The sequence below is a fragment of the Oryctolagus cuniculus genome, chromosome 13 (genome assembly GCF_964237555.1).
Source record: "Oryctolagus cuniculus chromosome 13, mOryCun1.1, whole genome shotgun sequence".
In the NCBI taxonomy this organism is placed as follows: domain Eukaryota; kingdom Metazoa; phylum Chordata; class Mammalia; order Lagomorpha; family Leporidae; genus Oryctolagus; species Oryctolagus cuniculus.
The window spans coordinates 103,709,163-103,727,380 of record NC_091444.1 but is presented as its reverse complement, the minus strand read 5'-3'; the positions used below and the strand labels follow the sequence as shown (position 1 = coordinate 103,727,380).

The 18,218-nt window shown below is 49.2% G+C and overlaps 1 protein-coding gene across 1 annotated transcript in view; it reads left to right on the top strand.

The window, feature by feature from the left end:
- The first annotated feature begins 293 nt into the window (after positions 1 to 293).
- The window catches only part of GAD2 (glutamate decarboxylase 2), an 87,647-nt gene continuing 69,722 nt past the window's right edge, over positions 294 to 18,218 (top strand). The window contains exons 1-7 of the mRNA XM_002717305.5: positions 294 to 1,217; positions 1,835 to 1,894; positions 2,041 to 2,190; positions 2,837 to 3,070; positions 7,753 to 7,843; positions 8,402 to 8,514; positions 12,728 to 12,843. Of these exons, the coding sequence (XP_002717351.1) occupies positions 1,142 to 1,217; positions 1,835 to 1,894; positions 2,041 to 2,190; positions 2,837 to 3,070; positions 7,753 to 7,843; positions 8,402 to 8,514; positions 12,728 to 12,843 (840 nt within the window). The 5' untranslated portion in view covers positions 294 to 1,141. The remainder of the gene's footprint in view (positions 1,218 to 1,834; positions 1,895 to 2,040; positions 2,191 to 2,836; positions 3,071 to 7,752; positions 7,844 to 8,401; positions 8,515 to 12,727; positions 12,844 to 18,218) is intronic.

The following is an 18,218-nucleotide window of genomic DNA, read 5'->3' as shown; positions in this document are numbered from 1 at the left end:
GTCTCTTGGGGCGCAGGGATCGTTGGTTTGGGATCCCCTAAAAAACGAGGGCCCGGTGGATGGTGTCTTTGCTCGGATCTGGAAAGCCCAGGCTGCATAGCTGGAACCCCGCGCGCTTCTCCCCACCACGCTGCGAGCAGCAGGCGCATCCACGCCTGTCCAGCCAAGGTCACCCAGTGACCTCATCCCCCCGTCTGCCATCAACCCCGCCGGCGTTGGCCACTCTCCCCTGCTCCCTCCCAAGAAGCGTCGGTGCGTTTTATGATTTTATTCCTAGCCGGAGGTCGTCGGTGACAGACCCCAGCGTGGATTTTGAACCTGGACAGAGGGCGCGGCCACCCAGCGCGGGACTGCGCAGGAGCGGCGCGCCCCAGGACAGGCTTCGGGCTCTGCTAAGGAGCTGAAACGCGCCCACCCGTGCGTGGGCGCTGTTCCTCTACCTCCTCCTTCCGGAAGCTCGTCGTGACCGGCGCCCGATTCTGGCTCTGCGGTCGCCACGACCTCAGTACTCGCTTGGAGAAAGGCGGCGCGGGAACCGCGCTTCCTTCCACGCAGCAGGAGCCACGCAATACGCCCCTCGGGGCACCAGTGAAACAGTAGCAGCCACCTTCCACGTCCTCCCTGTTGTGTGCCCCTGGCGGAGGTCCGTGCGCGGCCGGCCTCGGTAGCACCCTGGACAGCGCGCTCTGGCGGGCGGGGGCTCACGCGCCTGCACGCCTCCCACTGGGGCCTCTGACTCAAGCTGGCGCGCGCAGTCAGCCTCGCACCCTCGCCCTCGCCCACGTCCTCTCTCCGCCGCCCCCTCAGCCATCCCCACTAAGCTCCCTCCCGGCGCCCTGTACTTTCCACTGTCCGGGTCCCCCTGACTCCTTCCCCATTGAACCTGCACGGCTTCCAAAGCGTGTCCAGATCCCTAAGCCCGACCCGCCGCGCGCACCCGCGCAGGCAGACACGCACGTTGGCTGTCCCTGTGTGACACCCACCCTCGCCGCGCGCGGTGCCCCCTCCCGCCACACACACACACACACACAACACACACAACACACATACGCACGCGCGCGCGCGCGCACCGGGCCGAGCTGGTGGCAGCTTCCCCAGCAGCTCGCACTCGGAAGCAACCTGCTCCCGGCTCGCAGCGCTGATGGCATCTCCGGGCTCCGGCTTCTGGTCCTTCGGGACTGAAGATGGCTCCGGAGACCCCGAGAACCCTGGCACAGGTACGAGAACGGGAGACGGCATGAGGCGAGATCTGCGGGTGCCCTGGGGTGTGCATGCCAGGGAGGAGAGAGGAGGCAGGGGAAGACTCCCTGCATCAGAAAACTTCCTTAGCCCTGCTCCAGGGCTAAGTCCTTGGCGGCCCCAGGAAAGACGTCCAGGAGCCTCAGGCTCCTTCATCCCCAAAGACGACGGCACCTCCAGGACACCGAATCCCGGGGGCCTGGGACGCTGGGGAGGGGCGGAGTGGCGGCTGAGAAAGTGGGGAAAATGCGAAAGAGGAAGAGGATTTTTAGGTCTGGAAACAGCATGCGAGGACATGGACATCCTGGGTGCCTAGGCGGGGAGGAGAGCTTCCTTGGCCGATGGGCATTTGGTGGGTGAGGGTGGAGGGCCGTGGCTTGGGCTCCTCCTTGCGAAACAGATGCACGGACTGAATGGAGGGCCAGCCGCGCTGCGAGGCTCCTGCACGCCTTCCGCACCTGCAGCCGCGCGGAGTCCGGGGAGGCCCCTGCAGGAGACAAGGCGGCCCCTGCCCTGACCCCGCGCGGGTTGGCGGTGTTCACACAGAACGAAATCTCACACCTGCGTCCGCGCTCTCTTTCTGCCCTCCTTGCAGCGAGAGCCTGGTGCCAGGTGGCCCAGAAGTTCACGGGCGGCATCGGAAACAAGCTGTGCGGTGAGTGCCCGGGGTCCAGGGAAGGGCGCGTTGGGGGCGGGCAAGGTCAGGCGCTTGCAGCGCGCGCGCGCCGGGTCAAAGCCACCTTCTCACCCCCGCATCCCCATCGGCTGACCGCAACCCGCGCTCTCCGCATCCTTGCGCAGCGCTGCTCTACGGGGACACCGAGAAGCCAGCCGACAGCGGCGGGAACCAGCCCTCGCGGGCCCCCGCCCGGAAGGCCGCCTGTGCCTGCGACCAGAAGCCCTGCAGCTGCCCCAAAGCGGACGTCAACTACGCCTTTCTGCACGCAACAGGTAAAACGGGCCCGGCCCCACCCACCGCGCGCCAGGTGAGACTCGGGGTCCGGGTATCTAGACCGGGACTCAGGGGGTGAGATCAGAGCGGTGTCACAGAAACTCGATTCTGTTCAAGCGACAGCCGTGTGCGAAGCTGACCCCTACAACTCCCCGTGCATTTGCACGCCCGGTCTCCAAACGCACACGCGCGCGCGTGCATGCACACACACACATCGACGCGGAAAGAGCGGGTCTTCCATGGCCCCGAAACCCTAACGTGCTGGGTTCTGCGCAGCCAGGTGCGCCCGAAGGCACTCCCCAGACACTGCTGATGTGAAAATGCGTCCGTAGGCATCTAAGAGGATTCACTGAGAAGTGACAGTTAGGATGCGCTCCTGGGAACAGACCAATGGAGCCGCGCTCTCTTGTCTAAAGGAAAACGAACAATAAGCTAGGAATTGAAATTGCAAGAATTGATGAGGAAGGGAAGAGAAGTCGTATTTCCTCTCATTGATTGCTTTCCTCTGTGAAAAGTGATCCCTTTACAGAAAATGCTCTTTAAAAAAATCGTATAATCTGTTCAAGGAGAAATTGCCCGATCAAGATACTGCCTGCGTGTATTCACGGGTAAATTGAAATGTGGCCTTTTTATTCCGTCCCTCAGACCTGCTGCCCGCCTTCGGGGGCGAGAGGCCCACCCTCGCCTTTCTGCAAGAGGTTGTGGACATTCTGCTTCAGTACGTGGTGAAAAGTTTTGATCGATCCACCAAAGTGATCGATTTCCATTATCCCAATGAGCTTCTTCAAGAGTATAATTGGGAACTGGCAGAGCACCCACAAAATTTGGAGGAAATTTTGATGCATTGCCAAACAACTCTAAAATATGCAATTAAAACAGGTATTGTCCCATTGCAATAATAAAGCTCTTTTTACATTTACGATTTGTATTGTTCCCATGACATGCTTTCCGTTTTGTGGAACTCCTGTTCTTTTCAAACGTGCAATGTTATGTCCATCATTTCAGAAATTGTCCTTAGGAGACTGATTCCAGTCAAAAGCACCTTTTACTAGCGTGATAACTGTTGATGCTTCTGGTAAAATCACAAACGCTAAGTATACATCATCAGCTTTTGTGTTGCATGTATTTGGCCACAGACATCAACCGCTGGTGTAGCAGCAGAGGCCAGTAGAAGCGACCCAAAATGGAGACAGAAAGGGGATATGGAAAGGAAAGATCAAAAGGCATGATTCAAACAAAAGCCTGAATGCTAGTGGGGTGCTGGTCCTTCCCTAGGCACAGAACCACCCAGACACTAGAATAACCACTCGGTGTCACCATCCAGCTGGAGAGAGAATTCTTTGGCTTTGTCTCAATGGCCAAGACTTCAGATCTGAATTCCAGGTTTTTCTCCACACCCACACCAAAACCACAATGTGGACGAGCAATGCAGCCCTGGTATGGAAGGATTAAGTCCTGTCTGGCCTCTGTGTATTATAAGATAAAGAGAAAAGGGGAAAGGGGGAAAGGGAGAGTCTCATAGCCTTAGAGGAAAAATTTCTAACACGTATCTTATAGTCTGCCTATTGGTATCTCACAGCGTTCTTCGTGTTCTACCCTTCTTAAAGCTCCAGGTGTAATGTATTTGGGTACATTCCAAGCTTTTATTTTATCGACACAAAACCAGCTGTTCATGTGCCCAGGTCATGCTCGGCCTTCCTTTTCCGTATCATCTCTCACCATCCAGATCCTTGAGGACATGGCACTTCATGAAAGCGATAAAAACAAGGACGAATGAACTTTTAGGGGAGGAGGAGACTTCGTGCACTTAAATTGATTTGTAGCCTTAAAAGGATTTGCTAGCAAATAAAAATCAGTAAAATATTCCATGAGCATTACCATAGAAATGCCATCCTTTTGTATTGCACAGGTTTTCTTCATCAGTTTTCAGTACCATGTTATGGACAAATAACATTTTAGGAATATTTGCTGTGTGATGTTTTAGCTCTTCTTTATTTTCTTTTTTTGTTGTTGTTGTCCCTACATTGTTTATACTGGCAGAGGAAAGGTATGCATGCAACGAGCCTTGATGAATCAATTTCCTGAATTATTAGTAGCCACTTTTGTAAGACTGTGGATTTAGAACTAAATGCATAGGGAAAGGAATTCAGCTTGTCAATTTCGATCAAACTCAGTCTGAGAAACATGCTTTCTGGGGGTTGATCAGATGTCATCCTCATTTACTGTGCATGGCAAACCCACATGCTATACACACTAAGACTAAAAACAACCCCCCCATACTTGTAATCCATTTTTGTTTAGCTATTATTTAAATATGTTACTGGCAAACCGCTGCCTGTTATTTATATTGCTACTGAACAGTCTATAAAGATGTTTTACATCTTCTTCCTTAAAAGCTGGTGGTATTTGAAATGCAATTTAAGGAGTGGAGATAATGGGAATTGCAAGTCAATGAAAGTAATAGTTCTGTCTATCAACATTCCATTTAGTGTCAGCGAGAGCCGAGACCAGTTCAGTTCTTAGCTTTGGCCATGCTTGCCCAGCCGGGTGTCAGTCCAGTGTGGTTCTAACGCATTTTATTTAGATTTCATATAAAAATATGATCAGTTCAGGTGGATTTCTGAGCAGTGCATCAATATTAATGTGATATTTTTATTTGATTCTAATGTCTAGACTTCTGTCCTCTCCCCACATAGCGCTTGAAAAAATTAAAATCAGTCCGCTTCTCTCATCGAGTAGCAAGCTTATAGGTTTTTATGCTATAGCTGTCTTACTTGTCACCTGGAACTATTTAAGGTCTATCAAACTAGTTACTAACCCTGCTTCCAACAGGTCCATAAATGCTACCTGAGAGAAAAAAAATTTTTAATGAAACCAGCTGTTTCCTAAGCGTCTTTAACTCGGTTTCCAGCTGGGCTCCAACCTTAGAGAGAGGTGAAGGACATTAGGGAAATACCTGGGGTGAAGTCTTCTTGTAGCGTTAAAGATGACCCCTGTCGGGAATGCAGGAGCTGGAATGTTGGAGCTGGTGTGTCAGCATTCGGGGAGACCACTGGATTTGGTTGGCCGCGCTGGTGTGTGGGGAAGGAAGGAATCCTCAGACAAAGGAAATGGAAGGCACCATAAACGAGGCCGTTCCTGTGTCTGTGTGCGCCCTGCACCTAGTTTGGGGCCCCTCCGCCGCTGGTGGTGAACACCAGGGCCAGAGTGGGTGGCCGGCCGGCCGCAGAGTGTGTGCATCCTTCTAGGCTCACTTGGGGAATGTATGGGGAGTGGTCCTGAGCCTGGAGCGCCCTAACCTCATGTCGCAGCCTCGCTGTGTCCTGACTCTGCAGCCCGAGAGAGGCCCCCGATTCCCGGCACAGCGAGTCCTAGGCTCTCCGGCGGTGGCTTGGGGAGCAGTTAGTGGCGGCGGTGGCGGCAAGTGCATGCGTGTGGGGCTGGCAGGAAGACAGGCTGGGAGGCAGGTCTTTCACACTTTCAGAGAGGCTGGCCTGGATTCGCAGGGAAGGCCCGGGAGGCAGCCTGTAGGGTCCAAGCTAATGCAATTAGGGGAATGTTTCTTCCAGAAATCAAGAGGGTCTATTATTCTGCCCTGCCACCACGCTTTCTCCATCCACACTTTCACATCATTATCAGTGAGTGGGAATCAGAGAGACTCGGGTGACAGGGCAGACCAAGGTGTGTGTGTGTGTGTGTGTGTGTGTACGGACATCAGCTGTTCTCACCTTTCATGGATAGGTAAACAGCAGAGAGCCTGCAAGAACAGCAAAATCTTATTGTAGCATCATGCAAAGCCATGTTTCTTTCTCTCTCTCTCTCTCTCACACACACACACACACACACCAGCCATGGAATCATCAACGTTGTCTTCACAGTTTACGAAAGGAGGTAACTGTGGGATGACTTGACCTCCTGCTGCATGGGGGCACAACACACATCTTGGAGCCCCTCTCAGTTTTAAGGGGGTGGGTGGGGGAGGTTTTTATGCCAGTGTTTCCACCGGGTTACCTCCTGTGTGATCACCCACACCAGATTCCTGCAGGAAATGCGTTTGAACTGGGAGAGGAGATTAATGGATAGATGTGCTAATTCTTCTTCATTTCCTCACTTTGAAAAAGAATGGCTTAGGGAAAGAGACGGAAGGCAGCGGGAGGGGGAGCCGGGCGGTTTCAGCTGTGTGCTGTAATGAGACCGAGAGGCAATGAGGCAGAGAGGAGAGGGCGGTACTCCAGACATCAGCTGTTTTCACCTCTCATGCACGGGTAAACCGATGGGGTCGCCTCGGAGAGAAGCAAAATGGGAGAGGGGCACCACGTATGACCATACAGGAGCTAGAACAATGTTGGAGAGCGACCCAGGGGTGTGCACATCCCAGATTCTCTCAAATGTGCACTCTGCCAGCTCCTCTCTTTCCCCAGCCCCCGACTCTCCAGCCACCTGCCCAGGGCTGATAAGGGAATGCTCCAGGCTGCGAGATAAGCTCTGTATTGACTTCTGCCCCCTCTGCGTTCCCCAGTGCCTCCCTTTATCTTGTTTTACCAATGCTGTCCACAAGAGTCTATCTCATCCCCAGGCTTCAGACAGGTGTCCAGTACGTAGCAGACAGATACCTGGTGTCAGATGTTATTTCCATAATTGTCAATTTTCCAGAATTTTTGCTGCTAAGCAAATCAGACTGATCGATGGGCTTTTATGAGACAAGTCAGAGAATTCGAATCAGATATTTATAATTGCATTTTAAATATCAGCCTCAGGAGTATGTGGGTAGGGGAGTTTTAGAGAAATCCAGAGGTAAAGCAGAGACGCTTCACTCATGGGCTGATCGTCTGTTGAATCCATCTTCATGTGTCTTGTTGACGAGATACTGATGTTGACCGTATGCAGCTTTATTACAAGTCAGCTATGAGGCTGTGCTGTTGTTGATGATCCAATATTTAGGAAGAGAAGAATTCACAAGAATTGGCTTTGTCCGTGCCTTCTTTAGGCGCTCATCAGCTTTTGAATCCAGGGCAGATCCACTCAGCACAGTGTCCTATTTTCTCATTTTTGCCCTGTCTTTGTAATCATCAGCCATTTGTCACTGATATTATTATGAATGTTGGCATGCCTGGCGAATGTCATGTTATGACTGATTCTTGGAGCAACTCAACAAAAAAGAATTCTTAGCAGCATGCCTGTAAACAAAACCAACCTGTCTTTGCATTGCTTTGGGTCAACAAAAGCATTTGAGTTTGCAAAAAAAGAACAAACTAGTGTCCAGATTACAAAACCACATTGGATTTTTTTTGAATGTGTTTAAAGGAAAATTTTAAAGTGTGTTTTAAGAGAAATCAAAGCTCACAGTAATCTCTGGTTGTGATGCTCTGTGTGAGTGTGTGTGTGTGTGTGTGTGTGTGTTGAGCTCACATACGTGTGTGCATATTATATTTCTGAACATGGGTTTCCTATTACTGAAGGATCATCCCAGATTCTTCAGTTAGAGAAATCATGCTTGAGAGGCATTTATTGGGTGCATTTTATTAGATGCAATTCTGATTCTGGTATTTCATTTTATTCAGGGCATCCCCGATATTTCAATCAACTGTCCACTGGCTTGGATATGGTTGGATTAGCAGCAGACTGGCTGACATCAACAGCCAACACTAACATGTAAGTGGCTAATGTGTTTCTGTGTGATCTAGATCATCATAAATGAGATTTCATAGATTTTCTTGTATGAAAATCTATTTTTATTCAGTCCCTCCTAAAATAGGGTTACCGATTTCCAAAGCATGGATGTTCAACCTCACTTAATAGAAAATAATTCTGATATGTCTTTCACACAAACTACAGAAAAAAATCTTTCAAAAAGGGGGACTTCTTTAGCATTTTGAAGTGATAATTATGTATGATGTGAAAGAGGACTATGACTGGATGTTCTTTTTCAAATAGCGTTACTCTGTCTTCTTATTTATTCAATAGGATAAACCTCCCTGGTGGGTTATGCCAATAGCTGAAGCTCTTGACTTTAGAGATATAGAAAAACAAGCAAAGCTTCTTAAAGATCTTTTGCAAATAAGTTTCTCTCAGCTTAATGTTATGATCACTGTCATCATCACATTTGAAAACTTAAAATTTGAGAAAGGAAATAGTCCCGTGACTATTGTAGTGAGGATGAGATATTTCTTCGAGTTACACGCATAAAAGAAAGCCATTTCTGTATTGCAGGTTCACCTATGAAATCGCTCCTGTATTTGTGCTTTTGGAATATGTCACGCTAAAGAAAATGAGAGAAATCATTGGCTGGCCAGGGGGCTCTGGCGATGGGATATTTTCTCCTGGTATATGCTATTTTAACCTTTGTGTTTCTTCCTTGTGACATGCCTTGTGAACCCAAGAATGGTTAAATATCTCATCTGTGTTTCAGATTAAGTTCAATAGGCTGTGTGTTGATCAAAAGAATGAGTCTGATGAGTGCACAGGACCGTGGAGCAGGCCTCCAAGCTAACGACCCCGTGCTTGAACACTAGCTATTTCTGTTCAGAAAGAGCACAATCAGAGGTGGGATTGACACAGCGTTTCTGCAGGATGTGTGGATAATGTGGAACGGAGCCATAAAGATCCCTAAGAAGGAAATTTACTCTCTGATGCTCTTCCCAGAACTAGGGAAAGGAAAAGGAGAGTTTCATTTCATAAAACATTAACTGTTCAAGGATGCATAACCAGCCTGATCTGTAGAGTGTAGGTACCATCCTAGTCTGTGAAATAACAAGGCGGGGAGCTGACTTAGACTGATTTCAAGGAGGCAAGAGAGTGCCCTCCGGAGATCATGTCTTAGAGTTTAAAAAAAGAGGCTGGTTATTTGGTCAGGAAATCATCATGTCTTTCAGTCTTACCCATTCTGTCTTTTACTGCCAGCCACGGCACTCTGAGCCCCACCACTGACACCTCTTTCCAGCCCAGAGAATCAACCTGAATCAAAAAGCCGTGCCCTTGGTTCATGAGTCTGTGTGTGACCTTGGCTCGATGCAGAGAAGAAATAGGAGTCGGGAAAGCAGTGGGGAGAGTCACTGACCCGTGGAAAACAGACTTGGTGTGCAGACCTGACCTTGTGGGTGGTAGCCAGGGCAGGGGATCCTTAGGATACAGAGACAGCCCCACCAGAGAGGCCAACAGCACATCTGCTGCTGTGACAGGCCCTGAAAAGGCCTGGGCTTGATCTCCCTTCAGCAGTTCTGCAAAGACAAATGGAGAATCAGGGAAGGGAGACAGATAGGAAAACGTGGCAAGAAGCCATGGAGAACAAGCAACAGTGGCCCCCAAGCCAGGGCATCAGTGAAACATGTTTTCCTACAAACCCAGACCTGCTATTTTATGTTATGTTTTTGATTATGAAGCATAGCTTTTTAGGTGCCAAAGGGGAAAAAAAGCGTTAGTGAAATGAAAGGGAAAAATCAGCTTTTTTCTAAAAAAAAAAAAAAAATCAAACACCAGCTGTGATGGCTTTAAGCTAGCCTCTGTTTGCTTTGGGAGCTTGGTACTTGGTTTGATTTTGGAAACCTGGTCCCTGTTGAGAGCGCTTTATCATTCTGGCCTGAACCTGAGGCTTTGACGGTGATTTTCCTGAGGGACTTAGGTAGGGCCGGGGGCAGCATCACTTCTGCCTTTATTCTGCCTCTCTTTGGGGTTAGATGTAGACTTGAGCTGTCCCTGACATGAACAGAGAGCAACCTGGGATTCAATTTAATGGTACCCAGGATCCAATGGTACAATGATCCTGGTATCCAGGATCCAATTTAAGGGTACCTGGGATCCAATTTAATGGTACCCAGGAGTAGGGAGAGAATAGCTGTACCTGTTGGCCCTGAACATTTGAGTGACTTGACTATGAGCCAGGCCTCATGAACATGGTGGGGCTGGGAACCTACACAATCTAGAAAACATACACCCTGGAGAAAGAATCCGCTGTGGCAGTTGGGCTTGGCTAAGTATGGATTTAGGGCTTGCTCCCTACACCTTCATGTCTGACGGGGAGTTACCAAGCGGAGAAGACTTAACTTTGAACTTGGTGTTCCTTCCTTGGGGCCTAAAAGCCTCCGTGTCCTCACCCCAAGATGGAAGCCATAGATGTCGCACTGGAGTGTAGGCTAGGCGCTGCCAGTTGTTGGGGGCAGCAGAAACTCGTTTTTGCTCTGCTTCTTGCAAGGCATCATGGAAGAGAGACGGCTCAGAGCCTCCTAACCTGCTAATGGATGCGTTACCAGGTAGCATTTAGCCTTGCTCCTGGGCCTGGGTTCTTACAGTGTCAGGGAAAGGAATGGGGAAAACCACACACCCTGTGTGCCTGAGATCTATCTAAAAGGCCCACCCCTGGAGCTGAAAGTGAAGAGGATATCTGTGGCTGGAACACACAGCTCTGCTCGGTTTGCCTTACTCCTCCATCTCGGACACTCAGAGACTCCTTCCTCAGAGGCACGGGAGCTCCCCAGCTTGCATAGCTTTTAGCAGGAGGCTCAGTGAGTTGGCAAATGAGGAGTGGGAGGGCAGGGCTGGAGGCTGGGTGCATCACTGCCCCAGAAAGAGCTTTCTTTGTACGCAGGAGGCGACTTCAGTAAGTTCAAGGAAAACTGCATGAAAAAGATACATTTGTCTTGATAATTGAAAATTGCAAGAAAAGATATGTTTTGGTGCAAACAAAAGTTCCAAACTCTGTACATAAGAGAGGTTTTTAAACAGTTCATGTAATGAAAAGACTGTGCATGGCTTTCAAGAAAAAAATCCTGCACCGGAATAAGCTTAACTTTTAGTTGCCATTTTTTTCCATGCAATGGTTTAAGTACCCTCAATATCTACTCCTTTCTCATCACCTCTTCTCCCTTCCCCAGTATCTTTGAGAAGAACCAGAGCTACAGTGCTCCACTAGGGGCGGGGCTATTTTGTCACTGCCTCCCCCTAGGAACGTCTAACAATGTCTGCGGATGGTTTTGGTTATTGTAACTGGGGAAGGGAGGGTGCTACTGGCGTCTGATGGGCACAGACCATACTGCCAATACCAATACTGCCACACACCCTGCAGTACTCAGGACAGCCCTCACCACCAGAATCATGTGACCCAAATGTCAATCAGTACCGAGCCCAAGAACCCAGAAACTACAGTGAGGGTTCCTTTAAAAGCTGACACCCTCTTCAGTCAGCCTTCGAGTCAGGGTGTCTGCTCGGAGCATGCCTGACCTGGATTCTACTTGTCCTGTGTCTCTGGGGTCTGGAAAGGTAGGAACTGCCCTCATTTTGACTGAGGAAGGAGCCAGAGTCTGGGTGCTGAGTGCTCCATCCCAGCCAGCCTGCCTGGGCCAGAGCCCAGGGCAGGTGAGGCAAAGGGCCCTGCCCTCCTGCCCCTCAGCCACCAGCAGAGAAGGCAACTTGAAGCACCCACATTGTGGCAGGGCTGGGGGTGTCTCCCCTTGATGGGAGAGGAGAGTAGTCCCTCACCCTGCTGTGTAGTTTCACCCCTCTGAGCCAGCATGCCCATTTGCACTGCCTACAGTCTGTCTTTATCCTGGATAGCAAAAATCCTAAATTTGCCAACAACCCCAGGGGGAAAGCTGACTTTCCTTGCTTGTCAAGTGAGACCCTAATCTTATCACATGAAACCCCTGACAATCTTAGGGATGACACACAGGAGACGGAATTCAATACAGACTGGAAACTTTCTTAGCTGTGACTATTCCTACAATTATGCAATAAGATCTTGCTAACTCAATTATATCCACAATGTTTTTGTGATGGAAGAACTGGGGGCAAGGCAGTGAATAAATAGATGGATATCTATCTTGTGTTCTCTAAGAATAATTTTTAAAAATATTTTATTTATTTGAGAGGTAGAGTTACAGACAGTGAGAGGGAGAGATAGAAAGAGAGGTCCTCTATCTGCTGGTTCACTCCCCAGATGGCTGCAAAGGCTGGAGCTGAGCCAATCCGAAGCCAGGAGCCAGGAGTTTCTTCCTGGTCTCCCATGCAGGTGCAGGGGCCCAAGCACTTGGGCCATCTTCTACTGCTTTCCCAGGCCACAGCAGAGAGCTGGATCAGAAGTGGAGCAGCCAGGACTCGAACCGGTGCCCATATGGGATGCCGGTGCTGCAGGCAGAAGATTAACCTACTGTGCCGCTGCGCTGACCCCTCAAGAATGATAGCTCAGAGCAGCACGTGTGTGTCAGTCTGAGCCCAAGGCACTGCTTGAGCTGAAATGAAGAGAAGTTACTGCTCTCCGGCAGGGTGAAAGTAGGATTCGACAGGCCTCTTGCAGAATGCTTGCACTCAGCAAGGCCAGAATCAAGCATGGTTCCCCTTGGCGACACAGGCGGGCTATGGGAGGGTGGCCTGGGTCCTGTGGTGAGGCCCAAAGTGCCTTCTCCCAGTCTGAGGGTTCAGCTCAAAGCACAGCCCCCGTGTCCACACAGGACTCTGGGTGAGTGGGGATGAGGAATGCTGCCTTCCTGGGCAACGGTGTGGGCAGTCACCTGAAGCGGTAACCGGGTGTGTCGCTGTGCCCTGTAGGTGGCGCCATATCGAACATGTACGCCATGCTGATCGCGCGCTTTAAGATGTTCCCGGAAGTCAAGGAGAAAGGAATGGCTGCCGTCCCCAGGCTCATCGCCTTCACGTCGGAGCATGTAGGTGCTTCTGTTCAGGGTTGTATTCCGCAAAACCTGCATTGAAGGAATGATGGCTGGGAATGTTGTATCTCCAGGGGTTCTCTTTCCCAAAGATGCTTGTTGAGATACAATGAGGAGTGAAGACAGCTGAGTGGGATATTGGGGTGTCCTCCTTGTCTCTGAAATTCAGGAAAACCCGCGAATAGAAAGCAGAATGCTTTACCTCTAACTCCTGTAACCCTGTGCTTCTGTATAATGCTGTGTGTTGGGGGCAAGGGGGAAGCAAGAAGGTAGGGTGACTGTGGATTCCCTTGAACCGTCCATGTGTGCCTTTGTCATCAGAACTCCAGAGTGTCTTGTCGATGCAGACTTTCTGTTTAAAACCACAATCAGCTGATCAGATAGACAGTCTACGCTCCAGGGCCTTGAACCATTTGACATTCACTTTTGGCTGATTCAACCAGAGGTTTTATTACCATAAAGAAATAGCAGAGCGGTGTTTTCTATCTGATCCCTGGTGCACCAGACCTGTCTCGGCCAAGCCCAGGCTCCTGCCTACCCCCTGCTTGCTGGCCGGGCACAGGCTGATAGCTCCAGTCTTCCTTATTCAATACTGCAGCCTAGAACTTCTTGCTAACTCCCATGGCCTTCCTCATGTTCCTCCTACTGCCACACAGGCATGGAAAAACATGGCCCATCCTGTTCACGTGAGTTAAGCTGACTGGTATTAGCCTGCCGGGCCACCAGCTCTCCCTGATGCACCAGGGGGAACAGCACACAAGCACCCAGCCACGCTGCAGCTGTGTGGGCCACCTCCCGGTTCCGATCCCCAATCCGCCACCCTGGGATTCATAGGCTGCTCCTTCGTGACCTCGGGCTCAGAGTAGCTTAGAGTCTGGGAAACGTCTCAGAGAAGAGCAAGATATTTGCTGGTGACTGTGGATATGGGAGACAGGGAAGATAGAGATCTAGTGGACCTGGAAGGAGACATGAGTGGAGAGAAGCAGGGAGCCATGGTGGGTTTGCCCATAGAACTTCACTTTTGCCGTGTTACATGGCGGGGGGGTGGGGGGGGGGTGGGGGTGCAGGTGCCTTCCCAACAGAGAACCACAGGGCAAGCAGAGACTGGAAGCCAGGGCTGCAGTTCAGGATCAGCGACTTTAGCCATGGAATTCAAGGACGCTGGTGATTATCTGCCAACAGATTACCTTGAGCATCTTGTCAGTCCTGCTTTGAGGTTGTGTTATTCTTTTAAATCTCTTTCCTCAATTGACAGAGGTCAAGTTTTCAGGGATGACCACAGTCTGTAAACAACATGAGCTCAATAACTTAAAGTTATCGAAGTCAGACATCAAAAATGGGAAACAGGGCTCTGTTCATCCCAGAGGCTGCTGGGAAGAACCCATTTCCTTGTCTTCCCCAGCTTTGAGAGGCTAACTAGGTTTCTTCATCCATGATCTCCTTTCTTCATCTTCAAAACCAGCAACACCTCATCATCAAACTCAGTCTGTCCCTGTCCCTCTTTCTCCCCCTGCCCCTTGCTTCTGTCACCATATCTCCTTCTTGGCTCTGCCTCTCCTTCCTCCTCATTACAAGAACCTGTGATCCCATTGGATCCACTCCAAAGTAATCCAGGGTCACCTCCCCTCTAAATTTAATCTCATCTGCAAACCCCCTTCTGCCATGTAGAGTAATCTATGCGTGGTTTAGAGATAAGGAGCTGGATGTCTCCACATAGAGGGCTCTATCCAGATGATCACACCCAGTGTTCCATCAGGAGATAACTTTCACTTCTCAGCTTCCCCAGGGGTAGAAACACGTGGTGTGATTTTTCTTCTCAATTACTGTCTCCCCAAAGTGGATCTAGGCCCCTAAATGGTCAAATGTCACTGTATTTGCAACCTCAGAGAGTTCAGATGATCTTCTGTTGGGCGTCTTTCGCTGTTGGTTCCTGAGCTGACTCCATACACTGAGGTTGGCCCAGCAGAGGCGACTGCCCTGTGTCCCCTGCCAGGCATCTCTGGTTTCTGCATCTGTTTCGCAGCCTTGGTTTCTACATAAATCGGCTCAGCCTGGCCCAGAAAGCTCGGGCCATGTGGTCCAAAAATTTTCATTCCTTGCCCCTGATACTATACACTTGATGTCTGTGTCTTCATTTCTAAGAGAAAGAAAGCAATTTGTCTATGTAATGACCTCATTCCCATGTCTCTATCCATGCATATAATTGTGAATGATTGCTTGAATTATGAACCTTTCCTAAAATACCAATGGCTTCTAACTAAATAGGCTTATCATTTTTGGCAGATGAACTGTTTTTCTACTGTGTGAGATCATTTCAAAAAATTCATGGAAAAATGTAATTAAAAGATCAGCTTAGTCAAGTGCAGAGAATTTTTGAAATCCTTGCATAGTTTTTTCATAATATACATTTTCAGTGAAATTTTTGAAGACCCTTAAAATGCATGGATTTCAAGCATGTTTTAAACATTTAACATTGTTTAATACAATTTTCCACAAACTTTGTGAAAGTATGCTCGTATATGTTTATTTGCTTCTCACAGCGACTTTGTGGGGCAAGTAGAGCAGATGTTATTATCAACATTTTTATTTCTTTTAATTTTTATTTATTTATTTGAAAGGCAGAGGACAGAGACAGAGATAGAGAGACAGACAGACAGTTAACTCTTTCATCTACTGGATCACTCCCCAAATGCCTGCAACAGCCAGGGCTGGGCCAGGTCAAAGCCAGGAGCCTGGAACTCCATCTAAGTTGCCCACATTGGGGCAGGTGCCCAACTACTTGAGCCAAGATACACATTAGCAGGAAGCTGGATCAGAAGTGGAGGAACCAGGTCTCAAAGCAGGCTTTCTGATAGAGGAGGAGGCACCCGTCCCAAATAGCAGCTTAACCACTATGCTAAACACTAGCCCCTCTTATCAAGATTTTGAAAATGAAGAGGCTGAAGTTAGCTAGGGAGATAGATCCAGGACCAAACCTGGTTTCCTGGTTCCCAGTCCAACCAATGAATTGGGGCCAACAGCACTGTAAAAGCCAAATTTAAAATTCTGCAACAAAGTCTTGTATGCAACACACATCAACTGCCATAATATTTTATACTTTCTGTAATTAAATTTCCATCATGAGCTTTTTTCTTCATGTGAAGGTGATGCAAAATTTTTACTCCTTCCTCCCATGAAAAGCCCCTCCCTGTTCTCTCACAAGACTGGGCTGGAGACCTTTAGATTCACTTACAGCTCAGATGGCTCCTGGAACACTTAGCCCAAACCATTCAGGACAAGTGAGTTCTTGAACGTGGGTCTTGCCCATGAAGGTCCACGTTCAGAGGTAACGGGACCCCTGTCTTCAGTTTCTTCTGCACTCCATCTAGACGAAGGCTGTTGTATTCAACTCACTGTTGAGTGTGGGTCCTTCTGGTGTCAAGTGGGTCTGTATATTCCCCTGGCCTGGTTAGATTTCACAGTCACTCACCTCCACCAGCACCACAAACACACCTCCACAAGCTGAAGAAACAGCCAATCATTTCTCCAGGTTAACCATTTCAGTCCTTGCACTGTTTCCTTTGTAGTTCCTTGACCTACAGGAAAGGGACTGGAGGAAGAGCTTCTGCCTGGATCCATGAGGAGAGGGGAAGCCAGTGGCAGCAGGGGCAGGGGCAGGGGCAGAAGCTGCTTCCGGTGCTGTGTCTTTGAGAGATTTCCAAAGCCTGTGACTTTGAGAGCCTTGTAGGGTGTTCACCTCAGTGCCTGGGACCTAGGAGGTGCCACCCACCTGTCAGATAACTTTAAACACCAGCACCATAGATGACGAAACCCAAGCCCAGAAGTAGGGAATGTTTCACTCGAGATTTCACAGCCACTCAATGGCAGAGCCAGGTCTACGGCCTCAGTTTCCCCTCCAAGCCCAGCTCTGCTCCTTCAGTTACAGGACCAGATGACGGCTCTCAGCCGGTCTATTCTACATTCACTGGCTGCATTTTTCTTTTTTATTTTAAAGATTTACTTTAAAAGGTATAATTATAGACAGAGAGTGAGAAATACAGAGAGAAAGGTCTCCCATACACTGGTTCACTCCCCAGTGGCCAGAGCTATGCTGATCTAAAGCTAGGAGCCAGGAGCTTCCTCCAGGTCTCCCACTTGGGTGCAGGGGTCCAAGCACTGGGGCCATCCTCCACTGCTTTCCCAGGCCATAGCAAAGAGCTTGATGGGAAGAGGAGCAGCTGGGACACAAACTGATTCCATATGGGATTGCCGGCACCATAGGCAGAAGCTTAACCTACTACGCCACAACACCAGCCCCAGGCAGCATTTTTCACAAATCCCATTTTCCCCGGGTTGGTTACTCTAGTGCGAATGTAACTTCTTGTTGGACTGAACCAGGTCGATTTCCTGTCCTTTCTTGTGTGCTGACAGCTGGGTTTGGAACTTGACATGTGGAGAGCCACAGTGATGGAAGTGACTTAGACCCTCTCTGTCATCTTCCACAGCCCACCACACGCTTAGGAAGGGAGAGAGGAGCCAGCTTTCGCTTTCTGTATGAATCTTTGCTCTCTTTCACCCGAACCGTTTCCTGCTTTTCTGGCCACCAAGCCAGACTAGAATTATCCCTAGCTACAAGAAGAGTCAGCCATTAATTTTTTTTATGTTTGGTCAAGTCAATTGGTCTCTCTTGTAAAATCGAATAGGACTAAATTAATTGAACCAGGAGTGCAGTGAATAGCATTAGAGGTACATAAGTCCCAGGGTTGAAATTAGATGGCATTTAACCCACGTAAAGAATCTGAAGAGTACCCCCCCCCAATATGGAATCGCAGGATCTCAGAATTGGAAGAGAGCTTTAAGATCACTGGGTTCAGCACTCATCCTGTGCTCAAATCTCACCACCTTCCCCAGTTCTTCCGTGGTAGAATGACTTGGCAAAGGAGCCAATGTCATGGCTGGCATCCCATGTAGGATCACCAGTTCTAGTCCTGTCTGCTCCACTTCCAATCCAGCTCCCTGCTATTGTGCCTTGGAAGGCAGCAGGTGATGGCTCAAGTATTTGGACACCTGCCACCATGTGATTGACCCAGATGGAGTTCCTGGCTCCCATCTTTGGCCTGGCCCAGACCCAGCCATTGCAGCCATTTGAGGAGTGAACCAGTGGATGGAAGATCTCTCTCTCTCTCTCTCTCTCTGCCTTTCAAATAATAAATAGATACTAAAAAAAAAAAAAGAAAAAAAAAGAAAAGAAAGGCTTAGAGTTTTAGGTCCTTTCTTGAAAGTAAGCTTACATGGAAGCCATGACCCCAGCTCAGTCATTCACATATCTGAATCCTTTGGGCTCTGAATCCTTTGAACGCCTAAACCCTGAGCTTAATTCCAAATTCTCCTCT